General features: G+C 37.2%; 1 protein-coding gene and 1 long non-coding RNA gene across 2 annotated transcripts; one reads left to right on the top strand and one right to left on the bottom strand.

Moving 5' to 3' along the window:
* Positions 1-185: 185 nt before the first annotated feature.
* On the bottom strand, positions 186-4,123 carry LAR2 (leucoanthocyanidin reductase-like). Its single transcript, NM_001293860.1, is given in 5 exon segments — positions 186-518; positions 815-1,018; positions 2,387-2,624; positions 3,559-3,699; positions 3,817-4,123. Coding segments are annotated over 5 exon segments (1,050 nt in total). The 5' UTR covers positions 4,021-4,123; the 3' UTR covers positions 186-255.
* Positions 4,124-16,715: 12,592 nt separating this feature from the next.
* LOC103430649 (uncharacterized) lies at positions 16,716-19,838 on the top strand. The gene is made up of 3 exons (XR_001789443.3): positions 16,716-16,956; positions 19,335-19,397; positions 19,572-19,838. It is a non-coding gene; the product is annotated as an uncharacterized lncRNA (long non-coding RNA).
* The last annotated feature ends 1,269 nt before the right edge of the window (positions 19,839-21,107 follow it).

Raw genomic sequence — 21,107 nt, 5'->3', positions numbered from 1 at the left:
TCATATTGAATAATCAATCACCTCACATAATTTACCAGACTTATTACATTGAAATATCCAACAACCACAAGAAACTGGAATCCTTTTTAACAATGTAAAATGAAAATCCAGTTTCCTTGTCCAGCAGCCAAACAACCAAATTAGCATCTTCTTTTGAAGAAGCCCTAGGAACCCCCAAACTGTTGAACTTTCTTTTGTGGTGGGAGTAAATCAAGAACATGAATTTGATCAACAGTCCTGATTCTGATAGATTGATCAAGCACAAGTGGGAGTGACAGCCCTGGATTCGACGACGGCGTTTTTGGTGGAGACGTTCTCCTCATGCACTGGCTCTAGGTTGTCCTTCAACTTGAGAAGAAAGTCATTGAAGCACTCATCCAAGGTCCTGAAAGAATCTCCGGGGTAGAGAGTTCCCACTTCCACATCACGAGGCCCCTCCACTGCAAAATTCACCTGACATCCTTTGATAAAGATGTCATGCGTGAACGATGCCACTATACTTTCTGGTATACGATTCTCTGCAATTAGAAAACCCTAACTTGTTACAAAATACATGCAAACTTGCCAACCTAATAGGGTTTATATGTATTAGCGTTGTATTCTAAACTAATCTAATCTTCATATGTAAGTTAGGTCAGTTGGCCAGAATAATGTTGTTTCGGCTCCCTGTGTCCAAGTTTCGAGAAAGATATATGATTCATGATGCTAACTGACATAACTTACGTCTGCATGTATATATTAATTCGTGGCACCAAAAGATTGGTCCCAACACATGCCTAACCAAATGTTGGTGAAGAGTAAAGAGGATAGTGACCTGCAGCAAGGGCTAGTAAGTGATTTTCAGTGATGGTGATTCTAGGGAGAGTCCGGCCAATTTTCTTCTCCCACAGAGATGCAAGCCCATTGATGTCGTATAAATTGCTCGGCGGTCGGAAATGAATATTTTTGTTGATTGTTCGGATGTCGTCCACGGTCTTTATTGTGAATTTTCCAATATCCGTACCGTCTACAAAATAGGCTGTGTACGAAAATAAAACACCAAACATATTTATTAGTGGATAAACATATGTAGGGGTGTACTATCTACACATCTCTTTTTACTTCTCATACATCCCTTGTTAATTTCTGTCTGTTAAACTTTTTCAATTTATCCGATCCGACGATCGAAAATAAAAAAAATGTGGAAGAAGTAAAAAGAAATGCATGGATATTACATCTCAATATGTATTGTGTGACCGAACATAGTGGGCCCGAACTTTGGGTGGGTTAGGCACGAGCACGGGCACGGCACAACAGCAACAGTTGAGAAAGGACAATGGGAAAAGATTATTGCAATATTTGTCGTCTATATATAAAGAGAGAAGGAGAAAAAATGATATTTTTTATAATTTTAGAATTGTCTCTCTCTCATTATGATTTTAAAAGAAAACAAAATTTACAAAATAAAAATAATCACTGTGTAGTGGGACTGGTTAGTAAGTTTATTATTTTCTAAAATATAATATTTTTTATTATGGAAAAATAAATTTATTCAAAGGATAGAAACATTGAGAACAACCGTTTTTAATATAATAAAAGAGAAGCATTCTGGTACTCGTGGATAAAAACCTATCCTAATATAAGTATCATGAATGGAGTGTCCAACGCTAGTAATAACATCGACCAGAAAATTTGCCTCCCAAAAGACAGGCTTCCAAAAAATAGAAGAAACGATCTTGCAAGTAACTTGATGTCCTCAATTATAATCTTCAATTATGAAACTATATATATTATTTTGGTATATAGTTTGATATTTTGTTCAAAAAAAAAAAGTTTCATAAAAAGCAATAATAACTAAAACAAAAGAAATTAAAAATCAAAACAAGAAATAATATATATTAGACTAATAAATAAAACAAAAAAAGTCATGGCAAGAGGCTAGTCACTAATAAATTCACAAATTAAATAGAAAAGACAAAAAAACATGTGTACCCCTTATTAATTGGAAAATAAAAAATATATACGAATATGTTATTAGTACCTACATCATTGATTTATTTGATACATTTGAATGATTAAAGGGAATTGTTATTAGTACTCTAAAAATCTCATTCTACACTCCTCACAAATGTATTTTCTTTCTAATTATAGAAAGTTTAGAGTGCCAAATGATATTTTTGTAGTGCTAATAACAATTCTCATGATTAAATGATTACCAATTCAAATGATTTTTTGTAGAGATGAGCTTCAAATGAAAATTAAGAGAATGAACAGTTATGAATATAAAATATCTACGTTGAAGATACATTATTTGCAAATGAAAAAATGAACTCATCGACTTAAGAGAATGCAAGTATTATCATATGCTACAAATTCACACAAAATGTCTTAGGTGTGTACCATATACCTTTGACGGTGCCATCACCATAGATTTGGAACCGATCCAACGGTGGGAGAACCTCAGAAGGGTGTGTGTTGTCAAAGTAGGGCCAAGAGGCAATGGAGTTGCAGCAAATGTATGTGTAGGCCACCCCAGATTTCTCGACCCAACGTCTAACCTTGCGTTTCTCCTCGTACATGGTGAGCCCTGGTTCAACCGGATCAGCCCTGTCCACATCATGTCCAAACTCGGAGGGCAAAAACCTCTACAACATAAATTTTGCAGAAATTTTTTTTTTCAAAATCATCATAAACCTCAGCAACATAACTGCCCGTTTAATATTCCGCTAAAAAACCTTTAATTGTTCCTAAAAGCATTTTTCACAGAACATCTTTTAAGAATAGTATTTTTTTTAAATATTAAAAAAATGAAAAAACTAACGAAAAGTTCTCAAAAACTTTAGTTTTAATGAAAATGACAAAATAAATGTGTAAGTGAATAGCACCAATAATAACTTTTCAAGGTAAAAATGTTCATAACGTTAAAAATGAACAGTACCAGAAGTGTTTCGTTAAGATTTCCTTACAAAAAATTAAAAACTTATTTGGTTAATTTTTTTAAAAATATATTTTTTTGTTTTAAATTCAAACTACTCCGAGCAAACATTGGAGGACAGAGAGGATGGGGAAAGAGAGAATATCGAGAAATAGGAAATAGTGGGTGACGAGAAAGAAAGACGGAGAGGGAGAGGAGGTGAGGAGAGAGAAGAAAAAGAGGGAGAGAGCAGAAAAAGAAGGCGAGGAGAGAGATAAGACAGAGGGTGAGGACATGAGAAGAGAACAAAGAGATCGAGCAAAAAAAAGATCTTTAGAAAAAGAGAGAATTTTAAAAAATTCACTTTTAGTGTTTTTGAGACATAAATTTTCTAAAAACTTATTTTCAGTGTTTTTGAAATATACTTTATATTTTTAAGTTAGTTTTAAATCTAATTTTTTTTAAAGTCCTACTAAATAAGAATTCAAAACTTAAAACTTAAAAAATATTTGTAAATTTAAAAAATTGAACTCGAATAAGATTCCAAAACAAACTAAACATATAAAGATATTTTGTTACATTTTTTTAATGACAACATTTTGTTTTCAAAAAAGTATATAATATAATACATTTGGTTTTTTGTGTGTCGGATATAATATATTTACCTTAACTGTACCAACTGCTGCAATGGCCTCGACTAAGGCAATCTGGTCCAATATTGTCGCACCACCGACGGCTGATATTACTGTCTCGATTTCATGCTCTCTCAGTATCTTCTCCATTAGGGTTTTATCAGAAATCAGCCCCTGAAAATGGTCGATATTACAACATATTAAAACATGGTAAAGTGAACAAAAAATATGAACATGTAAAGTCATAAAAAATATTTTGCAAACGTTATGTACAGAAAATTATTTTCATACGTGTAAGATTATGGCGCCTTTGTGTTTGAAGGACTTGACGGTGTCAGCCTTAGAAGGATGAAGAGGGCCGGGCCGGACGAGAACATACGTGGGTCGGCCGGCGGCGAGGCTGGCTTCAGCTACAAACCTCCCGATGAAACCGGTGGCACCGACAATGAGGACTCTGCCATTTCTGGCAACAGAAAGAGAAGGTGAAACAGTCATGGCTGCTGCTGCTGCTAGCTCTTCCTTCCTGCTACAGACTGCCTTGACTTTTCTTCTTCTTTGTATGTTTTTTTTTTTTTTTGCCCTCAAGTTTGAAAAGTCCTTTTTTCCCAAGTGATTTTTGACACGATTGTGGCATGCGAAGTGTGTGAAGTAAGGGAGGAATATATGTTGTCTATATATAGGAGGATACTTCGATTTTGTTACTATTTTTGCCATAAGGCAAAGGGAAGGCCCTTTGATGTAATTTCATCTACCCTTCAACAACATCTTTGTAGGTGTATTTTTATCGTATCATATGATCAAATGTTTTGAAGTGTAGCTGACTATTCTGCTTCATGCATTGACTGATAGCTGTAGCTATATACAAACAATTAGCAAGCTCTTCTTTAATTATTTTTTATGATTTGAAAGAAGGTTAATTAATTGTCCAACTTTAACGGAGGTCCATCCTATAGGGTTTAACGAATTTTGTTTACTTTTGGAGTTGAAGAAAATCAATTCACAATCATGGTGTGCATTCTAGAAGGCTAAGAGTTGAGATTATTCCGTAGTCTTAAAAAGGCGATTCCAAGCAAACAATGTTGTTTTTACGACTTGAACCCATGACCTTTTGATTACAAATGAGCAACTTTTCCATTGGTTTCTTGAAGAGTTGTACAACTCCATTTGAATTACGGGATTTGAAAAAATGATTTGGATATGATAATGAGGCTTAGTCTGTGTTTATACCATACTTAGGGCCTTCGTATTTAGATCTCGTATAAATACTCGGGGGATTCAAATGTAATTATGTAATAAAGGAATGGGCAAATATGTAATAAGTGAGGAGCCCTTATTCTATAAAAGGACTCCTTACCCTCACAATTAGGGGAGGCCAATTCCTAAGCCTTCTCATCCCTCTCAAAGCTCTCACTCTCATTCAGAGCTTTCTCTCCCTCAGAAATATAATCAGTGTGGACGTAGCCCAAACCTTGGGGTGAACCACGATACATCTTGTGTTATTTACATTTCATGCAGATTCAAGGTCGGATTTACGTTGTTCTAAGACCTCCGGTTTTGTGCATCAACATTTGGTGCCGTCTGTGGGAAACGATACGAAAAGTTGTGTCGGTTCTCTTTCATTTTTTTACCTCTGCCGTGATTCTGCAAAACCCACAGAGACACAGACACACACACTCTCTCTCATCACTCGGTTTTGTCCTCTATAACATCAAGGGCCAAAAAAAAAAAACCCAACTGAGAAATAAGGAGATACAAGGAGGAGGAGGAGGAAGGAGAAGAAAATACAAGATCCAAAACCCAAATCCGAAAAAGTCCACTACTCCAGTAATTCACGACAACAATTTGCGGTGTTTCGCTTTTGGCTACGTGTGATATCTTCCATGTTAGTGTCGCATTGTGAGAGTGGGAACACAGGGTTGCATGCGGGTGGTTACGCGTCTGCAAGGTCGTACTCGCTTCTGGGCTCGGCGACGGAGCCATGTCGGTTAAGAAGGCGTGCGCATCGTTCTTAAAGAGCTTGATCGATGAGGTGCAGAGATGGGGTTGTATGAAGCAGACAGGGTTGAGCCTCCGAGCTCGAGAGCCTCCCTTACGGCTTGTCTGAGAAACCTGCCGTTTTAAAGAGTAACTGCGAGCGAATTGCTTGCGGTTGATTGTTCTTGTTGCAGCCTGCTACGTGTTCGAGATTTGAAGAAGGGAGGAACATCAAATTTGAGACCACCGACAAATTTGAGGTCCAATCGTCGAGACCACTGACAAATCTAAATATATGTGTGTCTTAGGCAGAGACTTGGACACGCTCTCCCTCTGCATGCATCTCTTTGCCCAACCTACCAGCCTCGAACACTCCTTCACTATGCACAGGTTTCTACGGGTCTCCAGTGCATAGAACCAGCTATAGAAAGGGATAAGTGCCACATCCACTAGCCAAAACTCTCACCCCTAAAGTAGGTCTTGTCCCCTAGCTCGTTTTCCAGTAGCTGAAAGCACTCTATCAGTTCCTTCTTTGCTACCTCTTGGACTTCACCTGTGGTTACCTACACCAACTTCCCTGTTGAATAAATCTACGATGACGAAAACCCGTCAGCCCAGAACCTTGCATGGGCTCTAGGGTAAGGATCAGAAGCAGCAGCATCAGCAGCTCCCTTATGTTTGTGGTTAGAGCTGCAGAAGGCGTCGTGGGTTATTCGTTGGCCAGTTACTACACATCCCTAGATCAGTAACTGGCTTAGATCTAACATATACAAGCATCGTAAATCGCAGCCATTCTTTTTCTCTTCGTGATCGGGCTTCGTGTCGTCCACCTCCTAGAGTTTTTCTTTGGGGTCGTCGACGTTCATCGAACACTCCTTGTCACTCCCCGATCCCGACATACGTCCAGAATCGACACGTAACGCTACCAAATACCCTAATATCTAACATACCATGCCTCCTGAATATATACAAAGTATCAATCAAAAACCAGATACACAATATTTTTCGTAAGCTTTATGGCTGCATCTAACCACTTCATCAGACTACCTACATACCCTCATTAGGGATCAAGCTATTCGTAGTTCAACACTCACAAAAACAAATATTTATCACACTCAGTTCAAACATAAAAGTATAGCATTCCTCCATCATTTATTATAACCCGACATCATGAAATTCCAGGACTCATGCTACATAACAATTTACCACATGATTATCAATTTCAAGGCTTTAGTGTTTATTATATTTATACTAGCGATTCTGTTTTGTTTTTTTTATGCCAAGACGTAGTAGACGAGGAGAAGAGGCCGACGAAATTTCTAGCAGCATCAAATAGGTGCATATATAGGTGACAGGGAAAATCCTCCCAAGGACAATGGGTCTTTGGTAGTTCTACCGGCCAATCAAATGCAGAAAGTTCCAAAAGAAGCATTGGTGACGCCCAAAGAGGATAATGAACCAGAAACCAGATTCAACCACAGCCGTCGGATGATGACCCTGATCAATTAGCCAGGATTGGCGGTCTCTCTGAGGATCTCAAACAAAAGATTATTAAGCAGGTGGAATATTATTCAGCGATGAAAACTTGCCCACCGTCTCCACTGAATTCCGATCCCGACCAACAAGCTAAAAAGCAGAGAGAGAGATTAAGAAAAGCAAAAGATACCTTGCAAAGCAACATGGGTAGACAGAGACAGAGGGAAAGAGGAAAAAAAAAAGCAAAAGGATGTCTGGAAATGAAGTGGGAAAACAAAAGCAAAGCAGAAAACAAAAGATCCCAACAGCAACTTCAGTGCATGGCATACGAAGATCAAGCTATTCAGCTCTCTTGCATCTGCTTCAAACATTTCCCCTCTGTAACAATGCAAACACTACAACTCATAGAAAGCTTCACACACTCTTGATCAAGACAGTGTGAAGCAAAACCAATTTATGGTGCCAACAAGAGCTTCATCAATGGAAGGCAACCACAATTCTCAAAAGCTTCACACACTCTTGATCAAGACAGTGTGAAGCAAAACCAATTTATGGTGCCAACAAGAGCTTCATCAAAGGAGTTCAGCCACAATTCTCAAAAGCTTCACACACTCTTGATCATGACAGTGTGAAGTAAAACCAATTTATGGAGCCAACAATAGCTTCATCAATGGAGGGCAACCACAATTCTCAAAAGCTTCACACACTCTTGATCAAGACAGTGTGAAGCAAAACCAATTTATGGTGCCAACAAGAGCTTTATCAAAGGAGTTCAACCACAATTCTCAAAAGCTTCACATTATCTTGATCAAGATAGTGTGAACCAAAATCAATTCATGGTACCTAACAAAAGCTTCACCAACAAAAGCTTCAATTCCAAAGCCTCACCTACATAGCTTCAACTCCAAAGCTTCACCAACAAAAGCTTCATCAATGGATGACAACAACAAATTCTCAAAAGCTTCACACTATCTTGATCAAGATAGTGTAAAGCAAAATCAATTCATGGTACCCAACAAAAGCTTCAACTTCAAAGCTTCACCTACAAAGCTTCAACTCCAAAGCTTCACTAACAAAAGCTTCATCAATGGAGGACAATTACAAATTCTCAAAAGCTTCACACTATCTTGATCAAGATAGTGTGAAGCAAAATCAATTCATGATACCCAACAAAAGCTTCAACTCCAAAGCTTCACCTACAAAGCTTCAACTCCAAAGCTTCACCTACAAAGTTTCAACTCCAAAGCTTCACCTACACAAGCTTGACCCACAAAAGCTTCAACACAAAAACTTCACCTACGAAAACTTGACTCACAAAAGCTTGACCCACAAAAGCTTGACCCACAAAAGCTTGACTTACAAAAGCTTGACCCACAAAAGCTTGATCTACAAAAGCTTCACCCACAAAAGCTTGACCTACAAAAGCTTCACCCACAAAAGCTTGACCTACAAAAGCTTGACCCACAAAAGCTTCACCTACAAAGCTTCAACACAAAAGCTTCACATTATCTTGATCAAGATAGTGTGAAACAAAATCAATTCATGGTACCCAACAAAGCTTCAACACCAAAGCTTCATCTACAAAGCTTTAAAAAATATATATATTTTTCGGAATTTCAAAAATTCAAAAATTCAGAAATTTGAAAATTTAAAAATTCGGAAATTCAAAAATTCGAAAATTAAAAAAAAAAAATCAAAAAAAAAATCGAAAAAATAAAATAAAAATTGTCTAGGCCTCATCTTCTTTGGGCCTAACAACTTTCATAACAAATATATATGAAGAATGAGTTTTGGGCTACCACTTAGAAAGGAAATGCTTCATTCGTCAACTCCCTCGACCGGAGACTTGAGGGACTCCTACCATATGCTACTGCACCTTGATACTCGGAAGTCTCACGACCACTCAGTGACTTGGATTTTTCAAGTCTCCAAACGAGAAGTTTTCCTTACTCAGGAAATTAAGGGAGCACTACCTTAACCTACATGTTTCACTCAGAAAGCTTCAACAAAAGGAAAAATTCAAAGAACTTAGTGAAGAAGGCCTTGCTGTATTTAACACAATACATTGAAATGAAGCAAAGCTTGTTTATTAATATCTCTGATAAGTTACAAATATGTACATATACATGAATCAAAATAAACAAATAAGAGGGAACCTTCACAAAGGTTGCTCAAGAGAAGTCTCAGCAGTCGGTAGAGCCCCAGAAAGAGGAGGCACCAGAGGGTGATTATTCGGAGCCTCGGTACTAGGCAGAACCCCAGAAGCAGGAGGCACCAAAGGTTGATCATTTAGAGCTTCATTACGCGGTACAGCCTCAGAAGACGAAGGCAATAAATGCCTTTGGAACAAACCCACAAACCTCTGATGATCAAGTAAAATCTGACCATCAGATTCCTGCAGCTGGTCGAGCTTCCTCTTCATGTTTGTAGCATAGTCATGTGCGAGCATGTGCAACTGTTTATTCTCCTGCTTGAGCCATCTGATCTCCTGTTTGAGACTTATCACTTTAGCCGCCAATGATTTAACTTGGCGGGTTCGAGCAAATAGGCGTTGGGCCATATTAGACATATAACATGCACACTAAACACTGAGAGCCAGAGAATCCTTAATAGCCAACTCATCAGATCGTTTGGAAAGTAGTCTGTTATCTTTGGGAGTGAGAATGTTCATGGCCACCACCGCAGCGGTTATATCATTCTTCATCACAGAGTCCCCAACGGTAAGAGGACCAGTAGGAGATAAGAAGGATGTGCACAATATGTTGTCTTGAGAAGGCATGGCTGCCTCTTCACTAAAGTTCAAGTCAAAACGACGATCAGATGGGCCAGATATTCTTAGAAATGATGAAAGAGAAATGAGGTGCAATAAATCTCTGAAGTAAGGGGAAAATTCCTACAAGCAATAACTCTCTTAATGTACTCCTTGCACACAATTGGTGCCCTTATAAAAGAAAGGGCAATAGGGCCGTTGATTAAAAAATCGAAGAGGCACCACTATCCGAATTCCGAAAAGGCACCACTTTCCACATGCAACATCAGCTTCTCGGGTACCACAGATAACTTTGCCAAAGATCTTTGACAAAGTTTAGACACATAAATTTTGAAGGTCCAGCTCCCCTACTATTACCCACAAGGGTAAAGGAACAGCACCGCTGCTTGATAATTGGAAAGTACCAATGTGTGTCAACCTCCGTGCTCCGTAGCAAGGCAGACTGGCAAAAATGCCCAACCTTTACTCACATTCGAGAAAACACTCCCAATAAGATTGCTTGCTCAAAAATCGAAGAGGAACCACTCTCCGAATCTCGAGAGCCAGACTCCCAATATGATTACTTTCTTAAAAATCGAAGAGACACTGCTCTTCGAATCTCAAGAGTCAGACTCCCAATAGGATTGCTTTCTCAAAAATTGAAGATGCACCGTTCTCTGAATCTCGAGAGCCAGATCCCCGACAGGATTGCTTGTTTGAAAACCGAAGAGGCAACCCTCTCCGAACTTCGAGAGCCAGATTTCCTTGGATAAAGCTTGTCTGCAATTTTCACACGCAACATCTGTTTTTCAAATACCACAGACCACTTTTTCAAAGCGCTCTGACAAAGTTAAAACATGTGAAACTTGCAGCTCCCACTACATTGCTATGACCAAGAAGGGTAAAAGAATAACATTATTACTTGCTCAAAAATCGAAGAGGCACCGCCCTCCGAATCTAGAGAGCCAGACTCCCAACAAGATTACTTTCTCAAAAATTGAAGAGGCACCGCTCTTCGAATCTCAAAAGCCAAACTCCCAATAGGATTACTTTCTAAAAAAACCAAGAGGCACAGTTCTCCAAATCTCGAAAGTCAGATCCCCGACGGGATTGCTTGTTCGAAAATCGAAGAGGCATCGCTCTCCGAACTTCGAGAGCCAGATTTCCTTAGATAAAGCTTATCTGCAATCTTCACACGCAACATCAGCTTTCCAGATACCACATACCACTTTTTCAAAGTGCTCTGACAAAGTTAAAACACGTGAAGCTTGCAGCTCCCACGACATTGCAACAACCAAGAAGGGTAAAGAAATAACATTACTACTTGTTGTTAGAGATACTCCTATATATGTCGACCTTCATCCTCCATGAACAAGCAGACCTGCAAAAATGCTCAACCCTTTTTCATATCTGAGAGGGCACTCCCAACGAAGCCTCTCGAAATACTCAGCTTTATTCCCCCCCAATAATACCTATGCAAACCAGCCACACCAGAGTAAGAGTATCTCATATCATAAGGGTCAAAAGTAAGAGTATATCATATCATGCTTTTTCCCTGTCTTTTCCTTTACCCTTATTCTTACCTGCAAAACAAGAAGAAAGAGAGCAATTAGTCAGCACTTGAAATTAAGCTTCCAGTCAGGAACTGACTGCCTAGAACCCCTTACCTGATTACTTATCTGGCATTGCTCTGGAGTACTCATCTTCAACATCTTATGTTTTCAGAAAAGATATCACATTTGCCTGAGGAACAGATAAGGCAAGTAAGAAGGATACAAGGAAGCATGTGGAGACAAGCGCAACAGAACACGTGTCGATTCATCTATTACTTCGTCAACAACAAAAGTATCCCATATCATCAAGGTCGAACGCACTCTTGATTTAATGGACTTGTTTTGACCCTCAAATTCTTGAGTCGGCCTTATACTCTAGAGGAAACTAGAAAACCCTCCAGCCTAGTTCAAGAATAAGCCTGTGGAAAGTTACTTCTTCAAAAGCAAAAGTATCTCATATCATCTCTTCTCCATTTGCTTCTCCTTATCCTTGTTGTTGTTTACGACACAAGGAGAAGGAGAACAATCAACCGGAAGCCGAAGTCGAACCTCTGATCCAGGTTGTTTGCTTAGAAGTTTGATTGATTACCTTGTCTATTACCTCTTTCAGCAAATCTCCTAGCTCGGCGATTTGGGGGACTCCTACTATAGGGTTTTGTATCACACTTGACCAATCCCGAAACTACAAGTAAGCTTCAAGTGAAATTGATACATTACCTTGTGCATCTTCATCGGTTAAAGATACCACCCCTAGATGGAGGAAAAGTACTTTCAAAGAAGATGCCACACCTACGTATGAGATAGATAAGACAAGTGAAAATGATACCACACTTCGGTACTTAGAAGTTTCGTGATTACTCAATGGCTTGGATCTTGTAAGTCCCCAATCGAGGAGTTTCCCTCACTCAAGAACTTAGAGGAGCACTGTTTGTACCATACTTAACCAATCCCGAAACTATTGAGCACCGGTCAACGTTATACCGTCAAGGAACCAGAAGAGTTTCCCTCCAACCAGGAGGCCAATCACAGCGTGACACGTGTCGACATCAGAAGCCAATCACAGCGTGACACGTGTCAACGTCAGAAGCCAATCACAACACGACACGTGTCAATGTCAGAATAAAACTAGAAACTCTCTTCTATAAATAAATCATTCACTAGTACTCACTAAAGGAGAGCTTGAACCTATGTACTTGTGTAAACCCTTCACAATTAATTTGAACTCCTCTACTCCGTGGACGTAGCCAATCTATGTGAACCACGTACATCTTGTGTTTGTTTCTCTGTCCCTATCAATTTACATACTTATCCACACTAGTGACCGGAGCAATTTAGCGAAGGTCACAAACTTAACACTTTCTGTTGTACCAAAGTCCTCACTGATTTTGTGCATCAACATAATTCATTATGTCTCATCACATCGCCATTCACAACATACGTCATATTTAAGAACCGACGAAGCACATAACCATTCTCTAGCCACATTAAACAATTAATCTAATCAAAATAATAACAGTCATTCCCATATTTTCTAAATTCATACTTGATGAAATCATAATCGAATCGTAGAGAATCCTGAAGGAGTCACCCAGGCGTCCAACATATTTTCTAACTCAATTCACAAGATTCTTAAAACCATTGTCACAAATATATATAAAACTAAGGCTAAAGTGACACTGTTAGGCCAAGCCTACTTTTCTGAAGTTAGGTTTTCGGACCTCTCAATGGAACCAAGATATCAAAGGGGATTCCGAACCATCACTCAACATAATCCAAACTAGGATACGATTCCGGACCATCTCTCAACGAAATCACGGAGTACCATGCATGTAGAATCAAACCACTCGATGATATACAGGCTGGATACGATTCTGGACCATCATTCAACAGAATCCAATCCAGGATACGATTCCGGACCATCACTCAACGGAATCGCGGAGCACAATGCATAATCACCACTAAATGAAACCCAAGTTAGATACGATTCCGGAACATCACTCGACGGAATCGCGAAGTAGAAGGGATTCCGGACCATCACTCAATGGAATCCAAGCAAGCATATGGTACCTACCAAATGTACCAAGTATATCTAAACCTCATCATCTCCATAATTACAACGTAGTCACCTACCATATTCACTTCTTGTGGCCTCCAACTAATATGTCCCACCAGCATATAAGTGCTATAGAATACTTCTAATAGGATTCTAAGATCACATAACCATAAATTTATCATACTTATCATTCACATTACTAGAAATAATTAAACATCCATATATCACCATTATCATCAGTACACAAGCCAAATCATGTTTAATAAACATAAGTCTATGGCTAAATATATGGAAATCACATTTCAATAGAAATCATATTTATAATACCAATTCATATTCACAAATGATTTTAACATAAACAATTAAAGTAACAACCATAACACAAATATTCAAGTCACTCTGCAACCAATTTAGGCCCACTAGACTTCACTTAAGTCTCTCGTAGTACTAACTTTAGTATTAAGAACGTTTGGAGACATATTGACTAAAAGTCAACTCTCGGTCAAAGGTTGGGTCCACAATTCTACACAATTCAATTTGGAAGATCCAAACATTGGATTTCAGATCCCTAACTTTCCAAAGTCCACATTATGCTCAAATAACAACATACTAAAATCTCAACACGATCTGATGGTCGGATCTCCGCCAATTTCAAAATTCAAGTGGTGGTCGATATTTAATTTTACAAACTTAGAAATCCAATTAGGGAAGATCTGTATGTTGGATTCCCGATCCGTAAGTTTCTATGATCCTCAAATATTATGTTATATCACGCATTAAGGTTTGGTGATGATCTAACGGTCGGATCGTCGATTCATATTTTGATCCAGGAAGGTATTGTAATGAAACTAAGTCCAACAATCCAATTACGTTATACGGATATCAATTATGAAATCAAGGCATCTAAATGAACTTAAAAATATATCGTCGGCCCGCTGGCCAGGCCGCCGCTGCACGCATCGCTGCAGTTGGCGGTCGGCCGCCCCGACTTGCTGAAAAAATTCAACTATTTTTAAAAATTACCAAATTTTACAGGCAAGTAGATCTCAGTGAGGGGAGAAGTTTTCATACCTGTGGCCAAGTCCAATTCGGCCGGGAAGCGTCCCAATTTTATCCAAACCCGCCAGAAACCCTAGAAATGGGTGTTCTTCGGTTCATCACCAAAACGAACTTCGACGCTTCATCCAAGCCTTGGGCCTTGCTCCAGGGGTTGAGAGGAGTCTTTTGGTGGTGGTCATCGATAGTAAAACTCGCCAGAATCACCGAAAACAAATTAAACCCACTGAAAAACTTGTGGGTTTTGTAGCTTCGAAATGGAAAAATGGGAAAGAAATGGGGAAATCTAACAATACAGATATGTAGTGCTCGTCAAGGGCTTTCTATGGACACCAAGATCACCCAAAACGGAGTTCGTATGAAGGAGATATGGCCGGGTCAAATTTGAGGGAAGTCCTAATCCGCAAAACAGCATGTGACTAATTCATAAAATTTTGCGTTTATGATCAAAATTGTTTGTATTATCAATCAATTTGTAAGGATTATTTTGCAACAACAAAAAAATATATTAAAAATCGTTTAGTCATTGAACTGTATAATAACAAATGATCGAAATCGTTAGAAGTATTACAAATCATTTGTCATTTGCTATAACCGATTGACTAAACGAACCATCTATCATTTTCTATAATTGATTGACTAGCAACCTTAGTTTTAACTAATTTAAATGCAACGATGATATTTATATAATGATTTATAATATGTATGGTTCTGTCATAAAAACAAAATAGGCCACAACTATTTTGAGGAGGAGTTCCTCCACATTTTAGTGGAGCCAAGTAATGCTCATAAATAGTCTTTACAACTTCGATTGAAAATCTAAAATCCAAAGAGATTCACATACCAATCCAAGACTAGAAATAAATAGTCTCAACTCGGAATGATGATTCTACATCGTAATACAATCAATTAATTTGTGTCAATATATGATATAATAATAATAATAATAAAGTGAAATTTTCTCAATACGGTTCGTCTCCGTTATTTTTGGCTTTCACTAAATACTATATCACCTGCACGTCATTTTGTGCATATATTTAAGCGTGTACGAAATCGTTAATCTACCTTGATTGTTCGGAAGTTTCAAGTTTCACCAACCAAGGCACCTACAACAGCATGTGTTGTACAAAATTTAACAACGTTAGGTATCAAGAGAAGAAGTCAATTCAAGTTTGACACTCGGAATGCACTCACCAACTTCACTGCCTTAGAATTTGGTCAAGTTCTTTTCGTGGTTCCTGTAATGACATCATACTTTTAATGTGACTCTTGTGATGAAAATGTTGTTAATTGAACACTTACGATGCCATGGTTAGCAATTATAGTCCAAATTATAACATCAATTAGTTTTTTGTTAAAAAACTCACATGAGCGTTTTGTGCATGGTTAAAATCGTCATTTCAAACACTCAACTTAACTCAAAACTAATTGTAGCAATGATCTGTTAACTTAACTCAATATTAGTTTTTTTTAGTCTTTGAGCTTAATAATGTGTTGTCTGATGTGTCTTTTTCACTAACACCGTTTATTTTTATGTTAAATTAGGGATATATTAAGAACTTCGTCCAACATCACTAAAAATGAATTTTAAAAAATGAGAAAATAAGAAAGAAAAGGAAAACTTAAAAGATAAGTTTTTTTTTTTTGTAGTTCAATATGCGATTTGTTAGTTGTTGAGTCCACCACAATGACTTCCTACCAACTTTGAAATTGCGTTTGCATTATATTTAAAAGTTGCTAAAGTTCAACCATTTTTATAGTTCAATTTTATTTTGTATTAAGTTTTAGTTATTATTTTATAATTTTTTGTTTTTTTAGCTTATTCTATTTTTTTTTTTAATTTTAAGTTGAAGAATCTAATATATCCCTAGATTTAACTTTAAAAATAGATGGAGTTAGTGAAAAAAACTAATGGTGCAAGACATTGTTAAGTTCGATGACAAAAAAAAACTAATATGAGTGTTTAAGAACTAAAATTAACACTACAAAAAAACATGGAATAGATGACGGAATTTTTTGTGGTGCGAAAAAATTTATCACAATTGGGTAAAATAAGTGATCCTTTTTTAGAAACCATCACATAATAATTTTCACTTGGACACCAAAATACTTTGCATCACATAAACTTTTGAATTCGCCACAAAATATTGGGCAAAAATTTTTACCGCTAAATGAAATGTTAATATGTGACGAATCTTTAAAACTCATCACACAACAAAAGAGAAGGCCACGTTATTCCATTCGTCACTTATAGTATTAAAATAAATAAATAAAATATACCGAAGAAATAATATCAAAACCCCAAAATGTAAAACCTATTTCACTCAGTTCTCACCCATTCCAGTCGTCTTCAGCTCCCCTTTGCTTACTCTCTCACCCCGACTCCGACGACCAACCACTGGTGGTTGCCAGCGACAGCGACAACCATTCTCCTTCGTCTTCCTTTCTCGGCCACTCTCTCAGTATCATCTGCTGCTCGTTCTCTAACTCTCTCCTCTCTCTGACATAACAGGACCCAAATTGGGGAAAGAGAGATTCGGTTTTCTATCGAGTTCTTCAGGCAAAACAAGGTACTTATTTGTTTCCCTACATTTCTTTAATTGTCTTTTGGATTTTCTTCTTCAATCCGTTATTTGGTTGCCAAGCTTAGACACCCAATTATCAATTTCCTTTGTCTTTCGAAAATCAATGAATAATGGGTGAAATTGTATTTTTCTTTTTACTGTGAATTGTAGGATGAAATTATTTTTCTGGAATGCTTCTATTTTTCTTGCAGGATGAAATTATTTTCTAGAATGCTTCTGTTTTCGATGCAGGATGAAAATATACATAATTGTTTAAGTTACCACCTTATACTCTGCAGTCAGTTGCTAGAGCTATCATTTATGTTTTCTGGAGAAGTGATTTTATTATGTAAGGTTCTATTGGAATCTAAAACAGCTAGTGCCAATGGAGACAAATTATATTTGGAGGAACCACATAAACATAATGGGGCTGAATTGGTAGTTGCTGTGAAAAAGAAAGATAACAATATGCGGTGATATGTGACATTTGAGAATAATTCATAGGCAAAGGGTCCATCGGAAAAGAGGACTATATAAATTAACACTTATCCTACAATACTAGTTGTATATGGTTCAAATTTAGTAGGTTGAGTATGACTTGTCCTAACCTAATTCAACTCGCTATTTGATACCCAACCTCAAATCTAAATTACTAATTCCTATTGGATTGGGTGTTGAGTTTCTACTTATGTGTCTCGGTTCGAAATTCTCCCTTTCCCTCAATTAATGTAATAGTTTGGAACCCTCCCCTCACTCCTTAATAATGGTAATTTTTTCTTTCTTAAAAAGGACATGATAGAATGCATGTGAGGTAAGTTTTTTTGAGGTCGTGATTTAGAGCAATTTCACCCCTAAGGACTTTGCGCCAGCACCCAGCGCATTTATCCACTCAAATGAACAGTAACAGACTCCAATGAACAGTAATAGGCCAAGGCATCTCCACCCCTAAAAAAATGCGCTGGCACCTAGTGAAAAAATGCGCTGGCACAAACGATCTCCATCCCTACAAAATGCGCTGGCAACCAGGCCATTTAAAATATTTTTAAATTTTGTCTAAAAAACTAAAAAAATAAAATAGTTTTAATTTCGGATAGGATTTTTAACCAATCTCGTCACGCCACATGTCATTATCTGAACGTACTATTTTGTGAATAGATTTCCGCTAAGATTTTCAATTAACATTTTTCAAAAATTTCTATATATTTTTTTAAATTTTCTGTATTTTTTAATAATTTTTCTGTATTTTTTAATAATTTTTAATGAATTTTAATATAGTTAATTAATCTGGACCGTTGGATTTGAAAAATATTCAAATCCAAGAGCTAGGGACTTGGCACGTGGCCAACGGTCATATTTATGACCGTTGGGCTGTTTTTTTTTTATTTATTTATTTACTTTTTGTGAAAAAAACGTGGACCGTTGATCTATGATCGGACGGTCCATTTTAAAAGTCAAATTTAAATTTTTTTTACCGTTGGAAATCCAACGGTCTACAAAAAATAGCCGTTGGAAATCCAACGGCACTGAGGAGGGCCACGTAGCCCTATTCCGGGTGAACACAAGTGGGCTGACAAGCAGGCCCCCCCGCCTGCAACCCGGTCTGCTACTCGCGCACAAGCGTGCTTGTGCTGCACGCGCCTGCTAAACAGGCCGGCCTGTTGCTGGGCTTGGGCTGTGTGCCAGGCTCTTTTGCGGGCTGGAGCAAATTGACAAGGGGCTGGGCAGTTTTTTGGACTAGGTGCTGGGCAATGTCCACTGGGGTGGAATTGCTCTTAGAAAGGGAAAAATGTTATGAGAAAAGTTTGGTCTATTTTCAATTAGTTTTGGAGTGCAACTTCAACTTTCTTCATGTAAGAGAAAGAAAAAAGAAACAAAGAGTATGAGTGATGGATTGCCCTGACATTCTTAGTCAACGAACTGCATCTCAAGTTCAAACCCTTTTCCCTTCACTAGTGTAGATTAGTAGAGTTTTGTAATATACTTCAATATTTTTCTTTCTTGTGTTTTGTGGGAATCTACATTTGGATCATTTCAGATGTTTGGTTAACTCATTTTTTTATATTAATTTTTAATTACAGGTTGGTGCTTGGTTGCTTGACTTCTAACCCTTTTGTTAGCTCATATGAGTAATTGTGTGCGTGTTGTATTCTCTTTTGTTGTGATGGATTTTTGTTTTAGATTTTAGTTGGGATTCATGTTACTCACTAAGTCTACTTGCTTTGCTTTATATATAAATTAATTGTCATTTGGGATTGAATATTTGGGTCTCATTGTTTTTCAGGAATGGTCTCTTTGTGTTCGGTTAGGTCCACTAATATAGAGAAAAAGGTCCAACTTGCTTGGCCAGCAAATAACTTGTGTGAATCCATTTCTGTCTTTTGCAGGTCAATCATGGTATTCATTATATCACCACCTATATTTCCAGGTGTTGTTACAAATATATACGGGTAAAGTGGTTTAATAACTTAAATAGGTGTTAATATGTATACCTTTTGGTCAAGTGTGCTGTAGAAGGGATATATCTTGTGTATCAACACTTTTTTTCTTGCTATAATGTTTTCTGTAAGGTATGCGTTTGAACAACATTTGGGTTACCTAACCGTTTTGTTTGAGTGAAATAGTTCTTGATATGTCTACTGGAATGGATTACAAAATGAAAAGTGGTGATGCAGCTGGAGCTTTAAAGATTGAACCTATTCAAAGGGCTAGTTTCTTCTACGTTGCCTATTATTGATGCTACAGATTTTGTAGCAAACAACTCCAATTCAATATTTTTAGTTTTGATATTATCTTTTTCAAGCTACAATTGGGATGTATTGTAGGTTACTGTGGACATGTTAATGTAAAAACTACCCATATTTGAATTATAAGAATTTTTTTTTCATTGAGTTTCATAGTATGTACTTGCCATTTACAGAATTACATTAAGCTGAAATACTAGTTTAATTACTAAAATGATAATATGTAAAAGAATAAATGGATTAAAATATAATATAAACAATTTAAAGGAGCAGGTGACGATATACCTATTCATCACATAATTTTAGGATTTGTGATGCTTATAACATCACAAATTGAGTCAAGATTGGCTTTTGGGCTTGAAAATATGTGAGGAATCGGGTGCCACGTATACTAAGAACAGGTGACGAATCACAAATTCGTCACAGATACTATTAGTGACGCCACATAGGTGACAACCTTTGTGACGACCGAATTCGTCACATGTACTATTATATGACGAATTTGTAGTATTCAGTGACGCTTTGCCATCGCCACTGAAGCCCTATTTTCTTGTAGTGTAAACTAAAGGTGAAATTCAAGAACTATTACTACAATGAATTGGAATGGCGTTTTTTGTCGCTCCCTTCTCTCCGGGATCCAGCTCTTCAAATTTTCTTGCGACTTTATTTTTATTTTTTTTTAATTTTATGCGATCTGCATCAATATGCATGGTCCCCTAGCACTATATCGACAACAACTATCGAGTCCTGCTACTGCAGAATTGAAACCAAACAAATCAAATAAATTTAAGCCACGTACCTCAAAAATCTGAGTAATGCATGGAGACATTACATATATCTACGTTCATGGAATTCAACTTGGACTTCAAAACATATGAAATAATTTCCAAAACTTGTTTTGAAGTCTCATCTGGTCTAATCCCAATATCCAAAACTTGTTTACCTTAACAGAAAAAACTTGGAGTTGACTTCTTGTAGTGTAAGAAGTACGATCGTCGCAGAACTGAGCTGGTCATAAAATGGATATAATGTTAACAACATAGGCGGCAATTGGTGAAAATTATTGTAAAATTGGTTCATCAAAAAAATAAACAGTTCCTTTATCAGGATGAACAACGTAATAATCTTTAACTATCGAGATGATAATTGTATAAATACACGTAGGTACTGTAACCAAATTTATGAGTTTCTATCCTTAATTTAAAAAACTATCAATAAACTGAAAAACTAAACATGGTGAAATCAGCAAATTACGATTAAAAAGAAAAAGATAATAATGAAAGACTATAAAAAAAGTTTTGTCCAAAATGATCATAAAATAACAGATTTTCCTTTTAGTTCCGTGACCCAGAGCCTCAAAGAAGGTTGGCAGCTGAGCTAATGTCCAGAAGTATGCTTGTAGCTGGAGAAAAAGAC

Source organism: Malus domestica, chromosome 13, assembly GCF_042453785.1.
Source record: "Malus domestica chromosome 13, GDT2T_hap1".
In the NCBI taxonomy this organism is placed as follows: domain Eukaryota; kingdom Viridiplantae; phylum Streptophyta; class Magnoliopsida; order Rosales; family Rosaceae; genus Malus; species Malus domestica.
Note: the sequence above shows the minus strand (reverse complement) of the source record. Positions and strands in the feature narration are given on the sequence as shown.